The sequence below is a fragment of the Cyprinus carpio genome, chromosome A16 (genome assembly GCF_018340385.1).
Source record: "Cyprinus carpio isolate SPL01 chromosome A16, ASM1834038v1, whole genome shotgun sequence".
Classification (NCBI taxonomy): Eukaryota; Metazoa; Chordata; class Actinopteri; order Cypriniformes; family Cyprinidae; genus Cyprinus; species Cyprinus carpio.
The window spans coordinates 7,539,946-7,556,471 of record NC_056587.1 but is presented as its reverse complement, the minus strand read 5'-3'; the positions used below and the strand labels follow the sequence as shown (position 1 = coordinate 7,556,471).

Here is a 16,526-nt window from a genome sequence, read left to right as displayed (position 1 = left end):
CTAGTCTCTATAGTGTGCTTCACAGGAGCGCTCAAGCGCCATCCGCTGGCGTGGCGGTTAACTGATTCTGAACTATTGGTGTTCACATAAAAAAAAATAGGGAGGTATCAGTTTTCAATTAATTATTGAATAAACATTTTAACACCCTTTACATATACAGCCAAAAGAAAGTCAGAATGACATGAGGCTGAGTAAATGATAGCAGAATTTTCATTGGTTGAGTGAACTATGCCTTACTCAGCTTTAATAATAAGCATTCAGGGAAGGTAAACCATTAGAAGGCTGCGTGTGTTTATGGTTTGTGTGTTAAAGGTCAGGTAGTCATATGACCTGTATGGCCATATCACAAACTGTCCAACTGATTATAAGAGTACTGAAATCAGAGAAACATGCATTTATATGCAGTGAAGGACAGGAGATGCACAGAGATTTAATTTAGAATTTTCTTATTTTATTTTTGGCTATATTTGTTATAATAATTGCAAAACTGAAATCAGAGTTTAAACTTTAAGCTAAACACTTAAAGCTGGAATGTGTGACAGAAGATCTGTAATATCTGCCATAGTTGCTGGCGTGGTGAGAGAGGGATTTTCTCCCTTTGACTCTTTCTTACAGTGCGAGGAATGACGCCTGGAGCATGTGCACCAGACGAGTGCTTTTTTGGAGTTTGGCTGTTCTTCTCTGTCTTTCATATGGGACTCGGGGGGTCCAGCATCTCTCTGGGTGTGCTGGGGATCCCACAAGCCCACTGGCTACAGAAAAGCCAAACCTCTTTCTCCACACCGATATGGAGCGGCATGTGTGTAAGTAAGAGATCTTAATGTATCTGCTGCATGAGATTTAAATACTATATTAATATATTTATCAGCAAAGATGAATAATAAAAAAAACTAATATATATATATATATATATATATATATATATATATATATATAATGCTGATAAAATGGTAAATTTTTACCTTATTAATAAATCTGCTGATATGCTGATTTTTACTCTGCTCATCAAAGTAAATTCTACCATTTTTTTCTCTTAAACCTGAGAAGATTTAAGTAATGTTTAAGTATTATATTATATTATATTATATTATATTATATTATATTTTATATTATTTATTATATTATATTATATTATATTATATTATATTATATTATATTATATTATATTATATTATATTATATTATATTATATTATATTATATTATATTATATTAAATTAGATTATATTATATTATATTATATTATATTATATTATATTATATTATCCCCAATAGAGGATATCCGGTTTGGAGAATGGAGGGATGGATATTATATTATATTTTTCTGTCAGATATTTTGTTTTATTTATTTGTTCAATTATTGTTAATCAGTTATTCAGTAATAATAATTTACATGTCATATGTCTTAAATAAGGAATTATATTATATTTGTAGGATTTTAGGGGCTGTTTTTCAGTGGCAGGGACTGAAGGACTCTTCAGAGTAGAAGAAACGCTCAGTGCAGCAAAATATAGAGATGGCCTTGATGAAAACCCAGTCCAGAGCATTCAGAAACACAATCTTATAATAAGACTTAAACCCAAACAAAAAACTCACCATAAACACAAAGAAATACACTCACATACACAACTCAAACAAAATCCGCTGAAGAGAATCCCAGAGCCTGAACTTAAACCCAATCAAACATTTCTGAAGAAACCTGAAAATGTGCATCTGCCCCCATCCAGAGCTTGAGTAGTGTAGAGGTGAGGACAAGAATGGCAGATAATTGCCAAATGTAGATGTGCAAAGCTTCGAAACATGTTACCTGTTTCTGATGCAGAAAAGCTAGTTTATGCATTCATGACCTCTAGACTGGACTATAGTAATGCACTGCTATGTGGATGTCTAGCATCTTCAATAAACAAGCTACAGGTAGTCCAAAATGTTGCGGCTAGAGTCCTTACCAGCTCAAGAAAATATGATCATATTACCCCAATTTTACAGTCTCTAAACTGACTACTTATTAAGTTCCATATCATTTATAAAATATTATTACTTACCTAATAATTTACCTTTTTCACATTTGATCAATCAATATCTTTTTAACTTGTAAAAACAGCTCTGTTCAGGGCGACCTGTTTCGGTCAATGTCTCCTTAAATTATAATGAGCTACTGCTCACCCCGCCCACTCTTCTGTTTTTTGTGTATTCAGTGGCGTGTTACCATTAAAAACAAAACTTATCCACTGCATCCTCAGTGGCTTTCATGTCGGGAGAAAATGAAGACTGTTATGTACACCTTTACATCCAACTACAAAACACCTGCATTGCTTACGAGACATTGTTGTCGCTACAGCTGCTTGAGCATGGAGAAAATAGTGGACAACGTACAACTGGCTGAGGGTGGAAATATGCTACTATGGGACAGTCCATCAGTGGCCAGTATGACATCATACTGCTCAGAAAATCAAGACTGTTTAGGTTTTTTGGGGATTAAAAAAAAAAGGAGTGGATTTTTATCATCGTAGGGTAGTTGTGTCCACATATTGCTACGATACATTTATACTCAAAAACCATGTAAGTGAATTTTGCATCCAATGTCCCCTTTAAGCATAGAATTAATAAGCCAGATTTCAAATATGTGTAATATGACATTGCAATTTTTTTTAAATCACTCTTTAACTACTGTTTAACTCAAAATTTGTATTCTCAAGCAAGGATTAATAAGGGTGATTTTTACCTTCACAATATGCAATGTGCAACTAAAATATGATATCCAGAATGTGTAATTTAAAACTACTAGAATTTGATTTAGATTTAGTAACACATCTCTGTTTTTCAGTTTCTTGTCTGTGGACTATGTGGGATACTGTGTGCGAAGAAAAAAACTGGACTGACTGTAAGAGTACAGTGACACAAGGCGCAACACTATAAATGCCTCTTATCTAATCTAAACACACATTCACAAAGATAATAGCCATTGTAAGCCACTGACATCGCTTGTTAACATGGTCTGTAAGCCCTGCTTTATCACTTTTGTGATACTAATGTGTAATAAGAAACTGTTTATATAGTTGTCAACACTGCATAATTACTGTTATCTCATACCTGTATTTTCCCGCCAAATTTCACAGATGATCATGTTTTCAGCTTGTTGTATCTGTTGACTTATTGGGGAATTCTTAATGTCCAGTTTCTGTGTGAATATGTGAAATGGTCTAACAGTCTGTACTCTCTGCACCTGGCCTTCCTCTGCCTGGCCAGCCTGGGCATGTTGGGCTTCATCCTCTCCACCTGGCTCACCTGCAGACTTGCCAGCTGGGAACAGAAAAGACTGTTTCTGGAAAGGGATCTTTCACTGCATCATTCTGTGGAGATGGACGAGAAGGTGAAGGCGACATGCTAATGAACTATCTAGGGACTGTGAGATCTAGTACTTCATTAAAAATGTAAAAGTGTAAGTTTGGTTTGTAGAACCGCTTAGTTTAAGTTAAGTCATGATAATTTGTCTCTTGTGAGATAGCAGGTATTCTGTTTCATGTCAAAGTTATTCATGTTAAAGTTCTATAAAAATAAAATCCTGGAATATGATCATTCTATAGGAATTGTTTTGTGGCATAAATGTAACCTTCATATATCGTTAAGTGATATCCTTGGTGAGTTAGTCTACTTTATTCCTGGTATGCTGATCAATTATCACATTCCAGACAGTTTTAACTGTCAGTGAATGCAGAGTCAGTTTTGATGGTGTCAGTTTGCAGTAATGAAGAATGCAATAATTATGTACAAACCTTGAAAGTTTAAAAGGTTGGTGTGATTTAATTTGTGTTAACCCTTAATAGAGCAGTAAAACAAATGCAAATCTTCCAGGTTAAAGTTAAAGGAGGAAACTTAATGAAGAAAAATCATAACAACACAACACCCTAACAACAACAAATTATCACCACCATTTCTTCCAAAAAACAAGTAGCCTTTGTCAAGGTATGATTTCTTACAAAATGAAGAACAGCATAAATAGAAATGATAATCATGCACAGGTGGAAGAAATGACCCCTGCAGGGCCAAACAGTCAACAAAAGCTTTGCATATCATATTAAATACATTTTAACATGATTTTGCTTAGTCCAATAAGTGTTCATCTCAAAATATTACTAACAATAAAAAAGTTATTCTTACATTTACTTTATAAAAATCTGAAAAGATTTCACAGCAGAAAGACACTTACGACCTGAAGGGGGATGTATTTAGAATTAAACTACAAGGTCTTTTATGAATAAATATAAATAATGAATGAATTAATGACAATCAATCAACCATCAATCTGAGGGCACAAGGCATGTAGTAGCTTGTGTGCAACAGGTTATACAGCAAAGTTTTGGTAATGTTGATAATTTAGAGGCCTTAGAATGTTGTATATGATACAGCAGGTTTTATAGAGTTAAAAAGGAACAGCATAGGCAAAATTTTTATCTATATGGGTAATTGCCTCAGTGTGTGTGTTTGTGTGTGTGAGAGAGAGAGAGCTAAAGGGGAAACGATTACACACTGACTGTTTTCTCTGGCCTGTCAGGCAGTTCCAGTGAAGCATACATGCACAACAGGAGCACTTGACTACCATAAAGCTGCCATAAACTCTCAGATCTGCATCCAGGTCTTCTTAGAAAGATTCATCTTAAACTAATAACCAGGCTGTGTTCAAAGCACATTACAAAATCGCTAATCAGGGTTTTTTTGGTACTGATTGACTACTGAATACCAAAAAGCAAAAATAGCAGTCACAGAAGGAAAACTCCACGCCGTTACTTAATAACCAAGAACAAGTGTGCTGGTGAATGACCCCGAGAATATTCTGAATTCACATTACAACAGCGACATCTGCTGGTCAAACCTGTCAGCGGCTGAGTGGAGCGATAAGTCAAGTAGAGGTCGCTGCAGACCTAAAGATCCAGGGGGCGTGGTTGGATCCACATCTAGGGGGTGGAGAATGGTAGGTTTATGGGTGTTGACAATGGTAGGTTTAGGGATCAGGGGTAGGTTTATGTAAACGTAAGGTGGGAGTGGTTGGATCTAGATCTATCCAAGCCCCCTGGATCTTGTGGTCTGCAGAAAGTAATCTGCGATGTAAATAGACTATACAAGTATTTACAGGCAGTATTCAATTATATAATGACTTTCGTGGCAATCGAATCTTTAAATGAATTTCGGCTTTGAAGAAACTAACTAAACTATAATCGAACTTTAATTACCAAAATGTTTGAACATCGAGTGACAGGTGTTGAAACCTAGCCTACTGTTTATAAAATACAAAGAAATACGTGCTTCTATTGATTTGACCCATTTTCTTTCAAGAAATTGACCTTTTTTTATTCGTATTTCTGTTTAGCCTCTGTTTTATATGATTGACGCGTAGATCAATATGAATCATATACAAATAAACAAAATCAGTTCTCTTTTTCCCGCATATGACACTGAATTTTAATACTAGAACGTTTCTCAATTAGGCTAAAGAGGGTTAAAGTTTAGCAATGGTATTAAAGGCAAACTTGCTGCTAATTTATAAAAAGAACAGCATAATTTATTAATTTAAGGCATAAGCAGCAATACACAAATGGATTTATCAAACCAGCAATCGCACAAAAAAAAAAAAAAAAAAAAAAAATGACAGGTGAAATCTATTGTTTTAGGAACCTAGAGGGCGCTGTTCCCCAGCCACTAACTCAAACCCTGCTGCCCTATTTCTCCCGTCTTTCTGCTGTCTCTGAAGCTGACAGCACATGAACCATTCACAAATCATTGTTATAAACAGAAGCATTCCTTGTCCTCTGGGCATAGGGCTTCATTTGGTTTGTTCCCATGATATATGCTGAGTGCAAGAAGTCTTTTAACACACAATTTATTAGTTTCCTGATTTATAACCCATTTAAAAGAAATGTGGTCTCTGGCCACCTCCCCCTTTACTCTCTGAATACAACCCTTTTGACTAATGATGTGAATAAGGAAGAAAGTACAATAATTACACATAAGAAATCAAATGCAAGGCTTGTCATTTCCTTGAATACCATGGTCATCCATAGGCATAAGTATATCCATATAATGTCTATATTGTAGCTTTTATTTTTTAAAAGGGTTTCATTTTGTCAATAAAAACAAGGCAAAATACAGAGCGGAACAGTCATCACCCATATTTTTAGTGACCTTGGTCCTTGGAAGTATTTTTTTTCCATTATTCTTCTTCCTATACATTTAAAAAAAAAAAAAAAGTTTTGGACACTGTGAACCTCATCCTGTATCGCATTGTGAATGATGCACTGCATTTGAATGACTCAAATCAATGCTACGCCAACAGGGTACATTTTTTGATGTAAAGTCATGAAATATAATTTATGAGTTTTAAAAATATTGTGTAAAATAGTAAAAGTAAAATAAAGTATAAAAAGTAATAAAGTAATAAAAATAAAAAAGTATGAAAGTAAAATAATATATCTAAAATTATATATATATATTATTTTTAATTTGAATACATTACATTTAATAAATTCAGTTATATCTAATAACATTTAAATGAACTAAAATATTTTAACAAATATCACAGAAATTAATAAATTACAATTAATTATTCATATATATATATATATATATATATATAATATATATATATATATATATATATATATATATATATTTATATGTATATTACAGTTCAATATTTTTATATTATATATTATATTAGACATACATTATATTGGTTGATGTTATGTAATGCAATCAGACTGACTCATGGTTCTAGGATATCTGCGCTTTCATGCCATCTTTAATGGTATGACTTTCTTGAAGGATTTTGTACATTATCATTAAAAAGCATTTTAATTTAAATTTAAATTTAAATGAATGGGATTTTCCGACTATTGCACTCTGTTCCCTGCATCTCATTACCCTCTAAAACTTCCCCCGTTTTATCTTAGATGAACATAAACATGACCTGTTCAGATGGAAAATGTGGTATGGATAGTTATCGGAGGACAACTTGCTCAATAAGCTGGAACGATGTTTCTTTTAATCAGTCAGTTTGTTTCTCTTGCTGGTCGCTTTCCACATTCGCTTGTCTGGATGAGCGGCGACCTTGTTCCACTGACTCATACGAGCTAAGATTTTGTGACTCACTGTTGGCGGTGTCTGAGGGATGAGCTGTGTAAATCATCTCTGTTCTTCTCCCCTCCCAGAGCCACTGAGAACTTGGGGTAACCTTCACCAGTGGGATGTTCTCTCCATTACTGCCTCTCTGAGCATTAAACCACACAGCAATCACAATATGAGCGAGTATTTGGAAGAAGCTAGTGGAGGCAGGAAGTAGTCCTCTATATCGTTTGCTGGCTCATCACTCTAGCAGAGGATGCTTGGAAATTTAAATAGGTGCTGCTGAGTTGATTTTGAGAGCAGAAAGTTCTACTGACTGAAGTTCAAAAATAACTGTTGCCCTTGGCTATCACATTCTGTCAAGCTAAACTGATACATCACTGTATATGTAAGGCATAGAGAAGCTTGTGTTGTTTTGACCACTCAGACAGAGGGCTCTAGCAGGTAGAGGTGCATGTGGTGAGTGCTTTACATGAAGATGATAAAGGGAATTCTCTTGTGACAGGTCACGCTGGTGCTTTAGCAGCTGAGGTCTGCCAACCCCGCCTGTAATGGAGAACACAGACACAGAGAAGTGCACTGAAGGATGTGGTCAGAGGGAGATGAGGCTTACCAACTTTATTAATGACTCATTAGTTGTCTGTAAATGTTAGAGGTTATTTCCCATAGTACACCCTTTGGTACACTCCATCTGATCCTAGATCAGAGTGGAAATTTGACAGAGAGTTATTTATTTTTACTGATTAAGAGAGTGTTCGGGAATTCTGGAAATTCTGGGAAACCTTGTTATGAGGTTACCTACATCACAATTAATTAATGCCATCTTTAGTGCATTATTCAGTTTTAAATGGGGAAAAGGAAAAAAATCTGTATTTTTGTCTTGTTTACCAGTAAAAATGATTGAAACATGCTTGAAACAATATTTTAAAAATTATAAGATATTAAGACTTATTGTCATCTTTAAGTTTATCTTTCTAATTTTTTTCTATCTCTTGATTTTGGCATGTATTTCATTAAATATAAATAAATTGTTATATAAATTGTCTTAAAGGTCTTATTGTCTTCACTATTTTCACTTCTCAAGTAAACATATACTCTCTTTTTAAACAGTTAAATTCCCTTAGTTTTCTATTTTCTTGGAAATAAACAATAAACAAATTAAAAGAAGCATTCACACTGACTCGTGGTTTCTAGGATTTATCATGAAAATGAATTCTCACTAACATTCTAAAACCCCATTTTATTTTAGATAAACAGACCTTAGAGCTTATTTTCAATAATATAATATTCCCTTAGTTTTCTTGAGCAATATAAAAAAAACAACAACAACATCAACAACAAAAAAAACATAGGTGTCACTTGGAGATACTACAAAATATAAATATTTTCAGTCTTTGATAACTGTATATGTATGATTCAGGAGTTCATTGTTTTGCAAGTGAGTCATTCAGCCTCTCCCAAGTTCACCATTAAACACAAGATTGTGAACTTGTGCACTGTGCTGAGAGTCAGTCATATCATGAACAGACAAACAGCGACCCACCATCACCTTTTTAATGTCCAACAGATGGCTGTTATAGGCGTGAACTGCAGGTGCATATACAAATACCTGCTTTAACACACACACAGTAACGCACACTTATAGACAGAAACTTGCACCCATTTTTTGTATTTAAAGAAACATCGGAACAGATTTGGAGAAATTTAGCATTACTTGCTCACCAATGGATTCTCTGCAGTGAGTCAGACCCATTGTAGGCTACTTTGCAGGTTAAGGAAACAGTCCTCCATAAAATGCGTCACACACTGCGGGCTTGAGTGAGGAACGGCCGGCGGATTCGACGAAGGACCGTCCGGCAGGCTTGCGGCAACCACATGTGACGACCCCGGGCTGTTCTCTGCTTCATCCATGGTAAAAGCCGATCCGGTGATCCACAGCGTGAAGTTGATATATATCCTCAGCGACCAGCATGGATCAGCTCTAGGCATGACAAAACCGATATCGTCCTCTTTTGGAAGGCCAAACAAAGTAGTTTTGCTTTCACAATGAAACATACAGCATCTCCACAACATGGCGGCAACAACAATACTAAATACTAAATAATAAATCTTTGCTTGAACATTTGGGTGATGTTGTGAAAATCTTCCAACACAGTGACATAGACATGTGGGAGCGTGTTTAAATGAGGCATTTTAGGAAGGCGTGGACAAGTTTTAATTTTTATAAAGAATATCTCTTTGGATTCGAGACTTTAGTCTTTGCAACTTTACAGATCTTCTTTATGCACCAAGAGCTTGTAACGCTCCAAAGAGAAAGGGAAACTTTAAATCGCATCATATGACCCCTTTAAAATATCTAGTTCAATACATGATTGTGATTTCATTTAAAACATCATAATTAAACACAATACAGCTTATGCAACACTAAACACAGCTACAACTTACATTTGTTATCCAACAACTAAAGTTTCAGTCCTCATGAGGCCCAGTTCCTTGTAAATTTGTTTAGGACTAAAATATTTAATGGTTACTGTATGTAAGTGTCTTAAAACCATAGATTCATCTCCATTTGTGCTTGATGGTTTTGCTGCCCTATTTCAAGCATACCTATCACCATATACCAACACTCTCCTACAGTGGCTGTAGTAGCATTTAACTTCTCTCCCTTTTTATTGAGCCCCATCTCACTGGAACCCTACATATCTCAGGAGAAAGTGCCTATAAGTTCAAAGTGACATTTCCAGGAACCGTGGCCTGGAGATCACTCAAGAGGGGTGTAGCTTTCAGTGTCCTGCAGGGAAGGGCTGAAGGGTGGTGGAGTTCTCACTGCTCACTTTGCACCTCTTTCCTTGTAGACTTTCTCTCTCACACTGCCTGTTCCTCCCGCTCAGCGTCTGTATCTCTCCTGCTGTTCGTCTCACTCTCACGCTCTGCCTTCCATGAGCTATTTGACGTTCTCCAACTCTGTTTGGCTGTCTCGCAAACTCTTTGCTTTTCTCATTCTCACACTGTCTGTCTTCATCTTTGTCTGTCTGTCTCCCATGAGCAACTCAAACTGGCTGAGATGGGAAGTTCATAGTTGTGCTGATAAGTCACTTCATTAAAGTTAAACAAACAAGCCACCAGAAGCTCAGAGAGGTAACATGATATTCAGCCCAGTATCATGAATTCAGATTATTCTTTGGGCTAAAGTAAGTTTTCACCACACATTTCTGCCAGTGCATAATAAAGAAACTGTGGCTGTCTGCAGATCGTTCCAAGAAAAACATTGTTTAGCAGGCCAGTGATTGTGTACTGACAGGCAGGAGTAGTTTCCTGGGAAAATTATGCCTGAAGGTGCATTGAACAGTTGGTGTGATGGAAAAATTGTTATGGTGCAGACAAGAGGAGAGATATTGTTGTTGCTCTCACACATTTTTGGAGATCTCCTGCTAATAAAAACCTCAGAAGAATTTATTGTCGGTGTAACACGAGGCCTTAAAGCTGACAAAACGAAAAATATTCAGACATCTGTGGCTCTAAGTACCCCACTTGAAACGAAAGGGTCACACAATTTTAATACCTCAGACAACCAGTGCTTGACCCCTAAACACAATCTCTCTCTTTCTATATCACTCCTTCTCTTCCCCCAGCTGCAGAGTTTAAGAGTGTTGGTGGGAGGACGTTGCAGCTAAGCTTCCCTCGAGTGCAGGCTGCAGAGCCAGCGGGAGCATCCGTCCCCTTCCTCTGTTGTTTTTGGCACGGGAGGCCCGTCCCCTCCCCTGCTCGTGCTCCCTCAGCCTACAACCCCCAACTTCTGCCTGTTACCCCAACGTTCCAAATTCATTCCCACACACAGCTGTAGCACTCTTGGTGACCCCGACTGTCATTGCACACACACCAACAAAAACTCATGCAGTAATATAACTCAAGTACAGATAAGTATGCTGATAACTAATATTCATAGCATGCTTTAAAGTTACAGACCAAAAACCATCCCAAAACCATTGTTAGCTAACAATGGTCGCAAGTTCCATTGAACTCTTATTGGTAACAACAGAACTTGCAACCATAGTTGCTTTTGGGAAATGCACCACAGGGCTGCTTAACTACCATAGTATGATGCATGGTTGGAGAAATTAACAGGTTGGTTACTAGTTGTTTCCTGAGACTGTAGTAACATGGTCAAAACCTCTGTCATTTCAACCAAGTTGGTTCAGCAATATAAGACTGTCGTTAATGCATAACTTCAGCTAATTATTTGACTCAAGATCACAATTAATATGAAAGGATTGTAGTTCATTTACAGGAAACAACAGAAAGCCATTGTTTTTTAAATCATATTTACATGCAGTATGTAATTGGCATACTCCTATAGACTTGGTTCATTCTCCAAAATACGAAACATGGCATCTGAGGACAATCACAGAAAGTTCCCCTAATGTTCCCATTTGGTTATTTTTGGGAACCAAAAATTGTTAGCTGGATACTTCACTATTTTTGATCCCCGCTATTTTGCTTTATTTGATATATGATTCATCCCAGATTCCCTCTTACACCATTCTCCATGTTTTTCTTTGCATTCATGTATATGCGCACTCTTAAGAAATTATGCTGATTATTAACACACTAAAATATATCAATTTAAATCTTAAATGCAATAGAATGTAATGCATGTTAGCTTGCTTGTTTTGCCCAAGAGCATGATCTGTGTATGTCAACAAGTCATACTAACCAGAAACTATGCTTCTAATAATAGGTTGAGATGCTTTTTGCAAATGTTTTTTTTTTTTTTTTTTTTTTTTTTTTTTTTTGGAACTGTGCTATCAGGAAATCAAGAATCATTTGTTGATAATTTTAGTAAATGCATTAACCTTGAATTCACTGTCTATTGCACAACATGCTGAATATTATAGTGAACTGGACAATCTAAATGGCATTTGCCATTGTTCTCACTGTGCCACAGATACCCTGCCATTTACTTTACTGAAAAACATCATCACTTTTCAAACGAAAAGACCACAGTTTGTGTATATGTGTGTGGTCTGGCATGGCATACTGAGTAATGATTTGGACTGGTATGGAGCGACTCAGTGGCCCCAAGAACATTAAAACAATGGAACAGTGTCTAATTTAAAATCATAAAGCATATCTCTCAAACAGAGTCATTTGCTTGTCAGTTGACCTACAGTGGCTGTGCTGTGTTTGTATTTTGTTTGAATTTAACAAGTTAGCAAGATAGCTTGCCATTATTTTGCAGTGCATCTATTTTTAAAAATGTTGTGGCACTGGTGATTCAAAAGCTGTGCAGGAAACAGCCTTTATGCATCACAGTAAAAACACTTTTGGCTTCTTTTCACTCTTGGCCTCTTTTTCATCCTGACATTGTGAACATTTAATGTTCTACATTACATTTTAAACTGCTCTCTCAATAACTGATGTTTGCTTGGCTCATAGTAGTAGTAGTAGTGAATATGAGAACAATCAATAGTAAAACATTCTAGGACAATTTTGATGGCTTGTTTCACCACTTGACATGAGTGAAGGCCCACAGAGACAAGATTGTCCCTTTCACAGTACTGCTAATACATGATAATGCAGTTATAGGAGCCTTCAATGATGTGCTCTAGCTTTAGAGCAGTGCTGGATCCGGCCTTGCACTCTGTGCAGAGGGAGGAGCTGTAAAATATCAGATTCTTGGACTTGCCTATATTTGAGTCAGAGCATGAATCATCATCACAAACTTAGTGCGAGTCAAAATCCTCACTCACTCAGCAGTCCTGTGCAGGGAAATCAATTATATGCCACGTGTGTGGTGTTAGATGTATAATGTGAATCCAGGACTTGTCTTTTAAGAGACCCTGCTGAAACAGGACTACACAAACATTGGACTGAGCCGACCCAAAATCCCCTAACATGTTTATCAATTCCCTGCCCTAGCTGAATACTGGACATCACCAAGATAATTTATGTCCCCTTGGTAGGGCTTTAGCACAAATGGTATAGTGTTATCTGCTGGTTGCTGAAAGACCTTCAGATATACTAGTGTGATGTTGTCCCTGGATTGGAACATGAAGCATCACAGGGTGTGAGACAAGAGAATGTGTTTCTACTTTGTCTTGAGATAGTTCTGCCTTTAAAATGTGATGAATTGAAATTATTACTCTTGGGTGAGATGGAAAAGTGTAAACTGTGAATGTTAAAAGTTGTATTGGAGACATAGTCAGTATGGATTTCTGATGGATTTCAAGATAAGTTGTGTTATATCTGATTTAGTTCACTGCCAGGCACTTGTAACGCTCGTATTACGAATTTGGAATTAAAAAAAAAAGAACCTACAACCAGAATATCACGACCCCTGGTGGAGAACATTTATCAGTTCACTTTATATTAACAAAACTATAAAATTACAAATCTTTGCAGTGTTAAAGTGGACATTATTTTATTGATGTGTTAAAAGTATATAGATTCTGATCATTTACGCTTGACATATTTAGGTTGTATGTCTTGGTTTGGGTTATACATGGTTCTTCCAAGTCAAAGTCTGTCACAATCAAGATTATGTAATATATAACTTATGTAATACATAATACAGTATATTACTGTATATACAAATAAAATAAAAAAACACTTATTTGAATCCTTTTTTTTTTTAATTAGATGTGATATTTTCAGACATACTTATACATTTATAATTCCTAAACACATATCAAGCTGAACCTGACAGGCCAGACACATTTTTGTCTAGTTATTGCCTGCATACTTTTCGTCAGGCGTGTGGTATTAGACGTATTTGGACATAGTTATGTTTCTCAGTGGTTTCTCATTCTTTTTGAATTTTCGTCTCAGAGACAAAATGTTGTGGTCATTATGAATTTTTAGTTCTAAAACAATATGTTCGTGTGATGAAATAACCAATAACCGAATTAAGTAATTACACAGGAAATGCCGAGTTGATTCTAAAATGTACTGACTGTACCCTACATTGTTTTAAAATCTAATCAAAACACAACAAATCCCCTTTTTTTTTCTTTCTTTTTTCTATTCACCAAAGAACTGTCAGACTTGTCCAGGAAAATATCTTGAGTTTAAAAGAAAAGTTTCCCCCACCCTCCTTCTCGCGTCTTAAGCTTTCTTGGCCAATCATCTCTCTTCTCACAAACACTTTACCAGACTATAAGAGCTCCCCAACTTTTTCCTTTCAAACTAAATTAAAGTTGCTTGGAATCCCGGATACCTAGTTATTTCCTCCAGAATAAGCAACGCACGCTTGGAATTGTATTTCACCCTCATGAGGGAATAGCGTCTTTATTCGCAGGCGCTTTCAGCAGACTTGAACGAGATGCCCGAAGAGCCCGCGCGAGACTCCTCCAGCTCCCCCGTGTCTCCTGCGGATAGCCTCAGCAACAGCGACGGAGAGGCCGACAGGCCACCGAAGAGGTGCGGAAGGAAAAGACGGTCGAGTAGAAAAAACGGGGAGGATTCCGATAGCTCGACCCTTGGGAAAAGGGGGAAAAAGTCTAGCAACAGCAGCAACAGCCCTCAGTCTTTCGAGGAGCTGCAGACGCAGCGCGTGATGGCGAACGTGCGCGAGCGGCAGAGGACGCAGTCGCTCAACGATGCGTTTGCGGCGCTGCGCAAAATCATCCCCACTTTACCCTCCGACAAACTGAGCAAAATACAGACGCTAAAACTCGCCGCCAGGTACATCCAATACTTCACTCGTACTGCGTCGAAGACGCATATGGGGAAAAACCCCCTTCTACTCCTTATCGGAATGGATGAGCGTTTGAGCTACGCGTTCTCGGTTTGGAGGATGGAGGGGGCTTGGTCCATGTCTGCATCTCACTAGTGTGCAGGGAAACTTTTTGTTTGTTTGTTTTCAGATGGTACGCACTCACAATATCTATCGTCTTTAATGGTGTATTATTGTAAACAATTGAATAAGATCTATCAAAACACTTAGTTCATTCTACACGTTTACGCACAAGTTGTAAAGCCAACAAGTGTAGCATGTGTTTCAGATCGTCTGGATTTGTTTACTATCAGCATGGCTTTACTTTTACACAATGCCTTTCTCTTTTGATATAGTTATAGAGCAAATAAATAATTAATATTGGTCAAAATGTAGCTTAACTCTAATAAAGTTGAGAAGTTGCTAAACAGCTATTGCATGTAATGTAACTGAATTGTTTAGCAGTACGGCCTGTATTGTAGCACAAATTTTCAACAGTCGAATACAATGATTTTTTTATTTATTTTATTTTCTCAAAACAAATAGGTTACTGTAAATAATGTTTTGCCTGTCGCAAACATTGTCCCGCCTAAATCATACTGTTATTCGCAGGTGAAAGCCACGAGCTGGAAAAACACGGGGACCAATGCGCCGACACAATGCTAGATTCCTTTATAATCTTGGGGAAAACTGCAAATGTTCCAAAAGAGGTCATGGCTATTATCGGGAGAAGGCCACGGACAGGGAATTGTTGCGCGTGCGCTGCATACGGACTTCCTCGAGAGAGTTGTTATTGACGACGAATGTTGGAAATGTGTGCATATGCATGTCTTTTATTTTTGTTACTTTTTTTTCAAGACTCAGCTGTGCATAGCTTTCTTGGAGAAAGTGAAATTGCATCGCAAGGACTGTCGGTGAGAAGATGGGGAATGATGCCTCTAGTTCGAATCCTGTGCAAAATACAAAGTTTTAGTACAATTCTATTTATTTATTGATGACACACTTTTTGAAATGAAGGCAAATGTATCCTGTGTCGAAATGCATTCTTATTTTTTGTTACTTTTGTAAATAAATGTGTATTTCTGTAATAAAGATGAAGAACTTTTAAGAAATATTTTACGTTAGTATCAAAATTAATTCACTTCATTCGTGTGGCCGATTTAGGAATACGAAGTAAACTATTAGAAGAAACTTGGTTTCGCCTTATTATGACGAATGATTTTAATAGTTTTATCTAAAAAACGAGTTGGTTGACATATAGGCCAAAAGTTTAGAGACGAAAATACGTTCAATGAAATTGAAAAATGAAAAGAAAGGAAAAAATAATCAAGGCATCGTTTTATTACTTTTAGTAAAATAAATAAATAAATAAAAAGAAGAAAGAAAAAGTGTCCCTATTTTTAACTCTACAATACAGATTGTTTAAATGCATTCAACACAGCATGAAAAAATTTATGTACAAGAGAAAAATGGTGACATTTGAATGCATTATAGATGAAATTGCATTATTTACAATAGTCTTTAACGACTGCATGAAATACCGAGTTTTATTCCGATAGATCTGGCTGATTCTGACTTCTATAGCAGTTTATAGCATGTACTCCTATTTTTATTATTATTATTATTATACAGTTGCACACAGCTAGAGCTTCCCAAATGAACACGTGCGTCACAGGGTCAAATCCCAAGGGATTGCA

At 36.5% G+C, this 16,526-nt stretch overlaps 1 protein-coding gene and 1 long non-coding RNA gene across 3 annotated transcripts; both read left to right on the top strand.

Annotated features, from left to right (window-relative positions):
* The first annotated feature begins 307 nt into the window (after positions 1-307).
* On the top strand, positions 308-2,861 carry LOC122148069. The gene is made up of 2 exons (XR_006162066.1): positions 308-803; positions 2,824-2,861. It is a non-coding gene; the product is annotated as an uncharacterized LOC122148069 (long non-coding RNA).
* An 11,386-nt stretch (positions 2,862-14,247) lies between these two features.
* On the top strand, positions 14,248-16,163 carry LOC109105794 (twist-related protein-like). 2 transcript variants are annotated; one of them, XM_042772328.1, is made up of 2 exons: positions 14,248-14,983; positions 15,442-16,163. In XM_042772328.1, the coding sequence occupies exon 1, from the start codon at positions 14,437-14,439 to the stop codon at positions 14,944-14,946; it is 510 nt and encodes a 169-aa protein (XP_042628262.1). In that variant the 5' UTR covers positions 14,248-14,436; the 3' UTR covers positions 14,947-14,983; positions 15,442-16,163. The 2 variants fall into 2 exon arrangements, with proteins under 2 accessions (XP_042628262.1, XP_042628263.1); XM_042772329.1 differs by having other exon boundaries at positions 14,251-14,798.
* Positions 16,164-16,526: the final 363 nt, after the last annotated feature.